Source organism: Leucopleurus acutus (genome assembly GCF_964270905.1).
Source record: "Leucopleurus acutus genome assembly, chromosome: 16".
NCBI classification, from domain to species: Eukaryota; Metazoa; Chordata; class Mammalia; order Artiodactyla; family Delphinidae; genus Leucopleurus; species Leucopleurus acutus.
In genome coordinates, this window is record NC_139158.1 from 22,956,357 (window position 1) to 22,964,998 (window position 8,642).

The window sequence follows — 8,642 nt, forward strand, 5'->3', positions numbered from 1 at the left end:
GAACTACGCAGGGTGCCATTTTGGCAGTCAAGAGAAAAAAAAAACCTCAACATTGATGTGGAGGCTCCCAGCCCAGTCCCAAAATAGGGAGTCCCTGTCTGCTGACCCTGAAGAAAAGTCCTCCAGTGGACAATCACTCCCCATGAGCTCCCAGTCAGTGTTTCTATTCATGGAAGAGACCCATCCAGAAAACAAACCAACATGTATGACAGTAGAAGAAAACTATACCAACTATGTAGAAATATCCACTCAGGCTTGCATTTTAAATTTTGAATAAATAATCAAAACTTTCTACATAGATGAAGAACATAAACAGTATAAAAGACAAAGATCAAGATCTATAAAGAACAACTGACCCTGAAGAAGCAAAAATAATTCAGGGGAGAGAACTGTAATTAGTATCTGCAGAGAAATTTGAGAAAGCATTGCATTCATAAAGCAAGAACAGGATGCTATGAAAAAGGAACAATCACAAGCCAAGGAAGTTCTTAGACACAGAATCTCTAATGGAGGCAGCTGCAGTGACATATTGAAGTCTAGTGACTTAGGTTTTTGTCTCATCCCTGTGACCCTGCTCAAGTCCCTTCATTTCTCAGAGCCTTACCTTTTTATTTTAAACTCCATTAAGTCCCTATTTTACTCCAAGCATACTGCCTTAGGGCCTCCCTTCCTGGCTGCCTTGTCCTTGGCCCTCTCTCCTTCCTTAGTACAGTCTTAGCCCACCCAGCTATGCAAAAAGAAATCTGCTCCATCTGCAAAACTGTCCCCAACGTGGACATGATGTTGAATCCACTGCAAAGGCCTTCCTCATCTAGGATCTCATTTGAGCCCTACAAAGGCCCTGTGAGTTAGTCAAGGATTATCTGCTCCATTTAACAGATGCAGAAACTGAGGCTCAAAGTGGTTGTGTGATGTCCTTTAAGTCACATCATTAGCAGCAGAGGTATGACTGGCCCTGGTTCTGGTTCTGGTTCCAGTGCCTTTCCTTTCCCCCTCCCTGATTCATGACAGTGTCTGATGCTCACCAGTCATCAGTGCTGTTTTCGTGTCAGAACCTTTCAGTTAGGTTGGGGCCCGGGTGATACTCACAGTAACAACAGCTTCTTGTTTGGCTTTATATCCTTCTGGAAAGGGAGGCAGCTCAGCTTCATACTCTGAAGGGAGTGGGGGAGAAAAAAAACCCTCAATTCCATACTTCATTACAGCTTGTGGATAATTCCCTTTCCTCTGAATAAAATCTCCTTAAATTTTATTTTGGTTGGTGGTTTTCAAAAATGAAAAAACAATTGGCCATTACAGGGTGTTTATTTAAAATGGGTAAGAGATGATTCTTCTCTTGCATGAAAGACTCCAGGCTTTATGTAAGAGTTTGAGACTCTTCCCAAGAAGGTAGATTTAGATCTTGCCCACCAAATTATAACTACAAGGGATAAAAAGAGGAAGAAAATGAGGAGGGTGGCTAAGGGAAGACACCAATAGCATACAGGAAGGAGAGGGGAGAAAAAGAAGAGGAGAATGTTATGTATAGGGGGGCAGAATAAAAGAGACAGAGGCAAGATGAGCCATCTCAGGCAGACGTGGGGATGGGCGTGAAGTTAAGGCTGCCACATTGGGGTATACGGCTGGAAAAGCAATCCCATAAACCCTTGCTAGTCGAAGCATTGCCCACGGACCAGCAGCATCGGCATCCCTGGGGAGTTAGAAATGCAACATCTCAAGCCCCACCCCAGATCTGCTGAATCTGAATCTGCATTTTAACGAGACCCCCAGGTAACCTGCATGCAATTAAAATTGGAGAGGTTCTACTGTAAGCTCCAGTAAGTTTCCATCTTGGCTGTACATTATAATTACCCGGGAGATTTTTGAAAATGCTAATGTCTTGGCCCGACCCCAGAAATTTTGATTCAATAGGTCTGGGGCAAGAGGCTGGGAATCAATATTTTAAGTCCTCCAGCTGATTCTAACATGCAGTGAGTTGTAGAACAATTGCCAGGTTTCAAGACTGATCACTGTCAACCTGCTGGGGAGCTTAATGCAAAGAATATTCCACATAAGTTCTACAGCGTAACAACAACTATTGCTGAGAGACAGAAAGAAAATGCCCATGACTATATTGGTTACACCCCTAAGAGAAAGACTGGTAAAAATATTTCCGGAAAGGTCAATGTTTCAAAGGCAATTGTATAGTTGCTTTGCAGTGATGAGGGAAAACAAAGTTTCTGGGTGAGATGGGGTTGATGCATTTGTACTGGAGGCAAGTTTTATTCCATTACCTCATTCCTTATCAGGTGGTAGAGCAATTCTCAACTTTTTTTTCAATTCCTAGGTATCAGGTTGGGGACTAGTATGTCAGGATGCAGGTTTTAAGCAATTTTGATTCCCAATACTAGCTAGAATAGGTTTCTAGTGCTACGTAACAAATTATCACAAACTTAGCAACTTAACACAAATTTATTATCTCACAATTCCCAAGGGTCAGGAGTCTGGGTATGGGTCAGGGTCTCATCAGGCTGAAATCGTGTTGGCCATGGCTGTGATCTCATCTGACGGCTGAGGTCCTCTTCCAAGTTCACTGATTGTTGGTGCGATTCAGTTTCTTGTGGAGGTAGCTCTGAAGTCCACATTTTCTTTTGGGTTGTTATGGGGACTGCTCTCAGCACCAAGAGGCTGGCCGCCCTCAGGTCCAGGCAGCTCACTCTTGGATATTTGCTACTTCAAAGCAACAATAGTCTCTTCTGCTTGAACCTGTCTGACTTCGTTTAAGGGCTCACCTGATTAGGTCAGCCCCACCTACAATAATCTTCTTAATTTAAAGTCAATTGAGGGAATTCCCTGGTAGTCCAGTGGTTAGGACTGTGAGCTTCCAATGCTGGGGTCCTGGGTTTGGTCCCTGGTCGGGGAATTAAGATCGCACAAGCTGTGCAGTGTGGCCAAAAAACAAAACAAATAAACAAAAAACCTACAGATTCAATTAGAAAAAAAATAATAAAGTCATCTGATTACACACTTTAATTACATCTGAAAAATCCTTTGACAGCAGTGCCTAAATTAGTTTCTGATTGGATAACTGGGAGCTATGTGCACTAGCGGCAGGAATCTTGGGGGCCATCTGAGAATTCTGCCCACCACAGCAACTCTAGCTCTACCACTTTATTCTTTCCTCTCAAGCAAAAATGTAAATTCACCTTCTTCCCCCAACACACTGAGAATCACCAACACAGTGTGAAAACTATTCGTTTGGATTTAAGATACATATACATTTATAGCTTTGATTACAAAAGCAATACATGCTTATTATGAGAAAAATTCCAAATAATACGGAGATGGCTTATGTAGAATCTAAGTCATACCTAATCCCATTACAACCCATAACCATTGCTGGAACTGGCATAGATTCAACCAAAACTTTTTCAGTGCATTTACTAACATTTGTATATAATTCACAAATACATTCCTTCACTTTAGTTCTCCAAGACCAGCTCAAATCACCCAAGCATAGAACTTGATAACACTGTGTCCTTATTCTGCATAACTCATATTAAGTCTTACCCTTATTTGAAATTTGTAAAAATTAATGAGTATCTCTTCTAAAAGACTGTGTTTTTTTGGGGGGGTGGGATGTGGATGTACCTGGGTCTGTTTGTGCTCACCATCACATTCCCAAAGAATATGGAGCTGAATGAATGTACTTTTTTTTTTTTTAATTTAAATTTTTTGGCTGCACAGCATGTGGGATCTTAGTTGCCCGACCAGGGATCAAACCCACGTCCCCTGCATTGGAAGTGTGGAGTCTCAATCACGCTTGGACCGCTAGGGAAGTCAGAAGCTGAATGAATGAAGTAATGAATGAATGAACAAAACAAACACTACAGCAAGTTACTTTTGACTCTTTATCAACTCATTCATCCATATTTATTGAGAGTCCACTATATGCCAGAATCCATTCTAGGTGCTGAATCATGGAGCTCGTTCAATGCTGCTACTATATGATGTGCTTCATTTATTTAACCAGTGTACTCTTAGTGGGCTTTTAGGTTGCTTCCAATTTTTCATGATTACAAACAACGCTGTTGTAAGCATCTTTATACATACATCATTGATCAGAAAGGAGGTACTTTTGTAGGATTAACTCTTAGATGTGGAATTGTTCTTTCAAAGAAAAAAAAAATTTAAAATTTGGGCCAAATAGCCAAATTTTCCTCCAAAAGGTTTATAATAATTCACACTCCTAATAGTAAGTCTGCCTGTTTCTCTATGGTATAACTGATCTCATACATATTTAAAATGATACTTTACTTTTATTTAGATTTCTTTAATTATGATTTATTTGCCATTTATATTTTTCCCAATGGGAAATTTGATGGAAAATATACACTTTTTCATCCTGCAACCACAAAAGATGTACAGTTACACGATTATGTGGAAGCATGGGAAACACATTTGCCTCAGCACAATCTGATGTGCTTTTTATTTCAAGCCTCTGGAAGATTTAAGAGAATCTGGCATATTTGAGAATTTGTCACTGTCACCTTGCGATTTCAATTTAAAACATATAATTGATGACAGACTGATGCTTTTTACATTGAAAGCCATATAATTTTGCATGAATTTATTAAGTTTGTAAAGAGTACTGAAGAAAAATTTGCTGGTTTGGCACTAGAAATTCTTAAGAAAATCAGGTATATTAAATTTCCAAAGGTTTACAATCTTTTCGTTACCTAAGCTTGTAAACTGGATTCCAGGTGTCCCCCACTTTTCGAAAGTTTGCTTTTCGCACTTCACTTTTACAAAAGACCTATAATAGTACCTGTTTTCGCTAACCAAGAGAAATCCAAAGGGCATTTTTGCTTTAACAGAAAAGGTGAAAAGTGAAAAGAGCGATCAGCGTTTTTTTTGCAGCAAACTGTTACAGAGGAAGTGTGTATTCCGAGCAGTGGAGTGGCACTGCCAAGCTCCTTCCCCTGGAACTACACTCAGCACCTCAGCATCACGCCACCACAGTTTTGAACTGTCTGTGAACATCTGTACTTTTTCTCGATTTATTCTGTGCATCCTTTAGCAAGATGTGTCCTAAGGTAATCGTTTCTTTGCTTTATGCCATTTTGGCTTATGAAAGTTTTCACAGGAACTCTCTACTTTTGGGTAGCAGGGAGAACCTGTAATTGGTTAGGGGAATTTAATGTTATATGCATTTTAAACGAACATTAATCTAAGAACAAGTAAACATAGTTGTTCATTTTATACAACAAAGGCAACATTATGTAAGAGGCAGAGCAGAAAGAACCTATAACCCTGTTGGGGGAACAGAGCCCTTGTGCTCAAATTGGAACCTCCCCGCCGCCATGCTCCAGGCACGTGAGGTGATGAAATGTCTTTATTGCTCAGGCCACTGTTAGTTGGGTTTTCTGTGATTTGCAGCTGAACATGTTCCTAAATGAAACAGCAATTAAAATGCAGTGTTCACCAACAGTGGCCTATTGGAAAGGGATGAACCAGGAAGATGGAGGCTGGAAGTGAATCTAACGAACACTTAGCCAGCATATACTACGGCAAGGGGATGTACAAGGTGCTGGGGGGACAGATGAAGAAGGCAGAAGAGCTTGTGTCCTGGTGAGGGGATGGACAGGAAGAGCCAGTGGTTATAAGATGTGAAAGTGATGCCATAGAGGGCTGCACTCAGGAAGCACCAAGGAGGGGCTTCAAAATCAGCGTGAAGAATAACAGAAGGCTTTCCAGAAGAGGGGCCACTTGGGCTGAGTCTTGAAAGATGAAGATGAGAAGGCAGAGATGTTCCAGTAAGAGGCAAAGCTTGTGCAAAGGTGCGGAGGAATGGAACAGTGTGGTGTGCTGGAGGAATAGGTTCTTATGGTTAAAGGTACACAGCACAGGACAGTGATACTATGCCTTGTCCCTTGCCTAGAGAGTGTACTTAAAATGCAGAGCTTAGGGACTCACCCCCAAGGAGTGGGGTGAATCATCACACCACAGGAATCTGCACTTTAGCAAGTATCTGGGATATTGTGATGTGGGAGCTCCAGGTCTACACTTTAGGCACACTGCTATGTCGCTTAAGGGCTTGAACTTGAGTGTCACACACGAGTTGCAGTCCGGTTCTACCACTTACTTTGGACAAGTTTCCAAAGCTCTCTATGCCTCAATTTCCTTATCTGTTTAAACCACCAAGTTACTGAGAGGTTTAAACAAGAAGAAAAGCAAGCACCTAGCACAGTGCCTGGCACATAAAGGGCAGCTCAATAAATGTTAGCCATTAGGATGATTTGGACAAATGGTAGGCGATGAATCTAAAAAAAGGAGACAGAGACCAAATCATTAAAGGGCTTAGGTGTTAAGCTAAGAAGTTTATGTTTACCATGAAAGCTGTAAAAATCATTGTAGGTCATGGCATGATGTGATCAGATTTGAATTTGAGAGAGGTTCCTGTAGAAGACAGTCTGGAAGGAAGCCTTCCCCAACTAAAAAGCTACAGCAGCAATCCAAACAGGGAGTGGTTAGGGCCATGAGAACTAGGGGCTGAGGAGTTGGGGGTTACAGGAGACGTTGAGCCGGTAGGATCTATAGGAATTGTAGAATGAATGTAGGGAGAGTAATTGTTGGTGTTTAGAACAGTGCCTGGGGTCATGCCTGGTCTAGCAGTTAAAATAACTCCCAGCACTGGTAGATATGATGATTCATGCATGAGAATGATTTCACTGGAGCCATGAAGTAGGAGGTCATGGGTTGATAAGGGAATGGGAATGACAGTGGTGCGAACACGAGTTCTTTCCAGAAGCTTGGCTAGAGAGGGTACGAGGGATAGACAAGAGCTAGATGACAGGGGTCAAGGGAGAGGTTTTCCCCAAGATGACTGACTAGAGGATGCTTAGAGGGAAAAGCCAGTAGAGAAGTTAAAGATGTTGGAGAGGTGAGTTATAGAGCAGGATCCTGGTATAGCGAGAGGACGGCACCAAAGCACAGATGCAGGGCTGAGCTGTGCGGGTAGCGGGATAAATACTTCTTCCATATGAGCAGATGCAAATATGTTTGCTGGTATCAGGAAGCTGGAGGATTCCCTCCCCACTCTTGATCGCCTGACTATTCTCAGTGAATGCCTCCTCCATCTGCCAAGTGGTATCACGCCAAGTCAGAGGAGTGGAGTAAAAACTTGGGACTAGTAGAAGCAGGCAAAGGGAGAAGGCACTTATGGATGTTGACCGATAAGCACTGCTGAGAGCCACCTGGTGTCACTTTTCTCCAGCTGTGCTCAGCTGCTGTGCTGGGGGAACAAGCATTGACTCAGAACTGGACCATGTTGTTATCTGGCAGGTGGGAAGAAGGGACCTGACTTCACAACAGCACTGAGCGCTGATGCCAGAGACTAGTGTTTGGAGTGATGAACCAACGGCAATAATAAGGATGCCGATGGCAGTAATAGCAGCAATATCAGGATAAAAGACTGTAAGCTCCAAATACTTTGAATCAGTCCTGGTTAAAACCATAGTTAAAAATCATTGTCATAAGCAACTACAAGACTTAATTAGAGCCTTGGCAGGAAAGACGTTTATTGATACTAATACAGGTGCTTTTGAGAATAAAAAGCCCTAGGTTAGTTATCACTGGAAAGATGAGAAAACTGAAGAACATTCACAAGTAAGTCATCATACTCGCGCGCGCGCGCACACACACACACACACACACACACACACACACACACACACAGCACTAGCCAGGCAGAATAAAGGTCTTAATAATATCTATTCTGTATCTCATTTTCCTGAAATTGAGTTTCTGATAGGTCTGTTTGCTGTGATAATTTGCTTTTTAAATGGAAATATCCTAAAAGAATATAATACTTAACCTCAAACACAGGATTATTACAAAGCCTGTTTTTCATGTTTCTGTGAGAAACTGAATTTACTACGTTTGTTATAGAAAACTGCATTTGTTAGAATGTTTGTTTTAAGAAACTGGGTCTATCATCCAGGTTATAATAATCATTACAGCGCCTGTGTGTATAAATTCACCATCTCTGACATCATTAACTTCATTTTGTAACTCTATCACTTTGTAAGTGGCATCAATTCACTTGCTTTTCAGAGCAACAAAACCCTTTGTCTTTGCTTTCTCCCTACAGGCCTGTTTGAGAAAAATAAACTCCATGATTCTAAAACAAAGGCAAAGCATGTTTCTTTGTCAACAATAACGAACATTTATTGAGCACTTTCTAAATGCCAGGCTCTGTGCAAGCACCTTTGCATACATTATCTTATTCCAGCCTCACAACAGCCCTGTGAGGTAGGTACAAGGATTATCCCCTCTTAGAGATGAGGTTGAGCAGCTTCCTCGACAAAACACTACTAGTCAATTGTATTATGAAGAGCTGTTTGGCCTGGAGAAGTGAAAGCTCTGGGGAAAAGACAGCCACAATAACAACCTTCTATTTGGGTGTTTTCATAATGGTAGAGTGACTAGCAACTTGGATCATAGCACCAGGAGGGTAAGGAGCAAAGGGTAGAAGTTACAAGGAGAACATTCAAGATGAAAAAGGTTTTTCTAGGTATAATGCAATACAGGAGAAGGAATTCAAGCACTGGGTAGGAGTTGAAATAGATGGCCTTCCAGGGCATCTATCAACTCTGAGTCCA

General features: G+C 41.6%; 1 protein-coding gene across 1 annotated transcript in view; it reads right to left on the bottom strand.

The window, feature by feature from the left end:
* Positions 1-8,642, bottom strand: part of IQCK (IQ motif containing K) — a gene marked incomplete at its 5' end in the record, with an annotated part of 124,315 nt that overhangs the window by 113,250 nt on the left and 2,423 nt on the right. Inside the window, one exon of the mRNA XM_082857769.1 lies at positions 1,090-1,154. Within this exon, the coding sequence (XP_082713895.1) occupies positions 1,090-1,154 (65 nt within the window). The remainder of the gene's footprint in view (positions 1-1,089; positions 1,155-8,642) is intronic.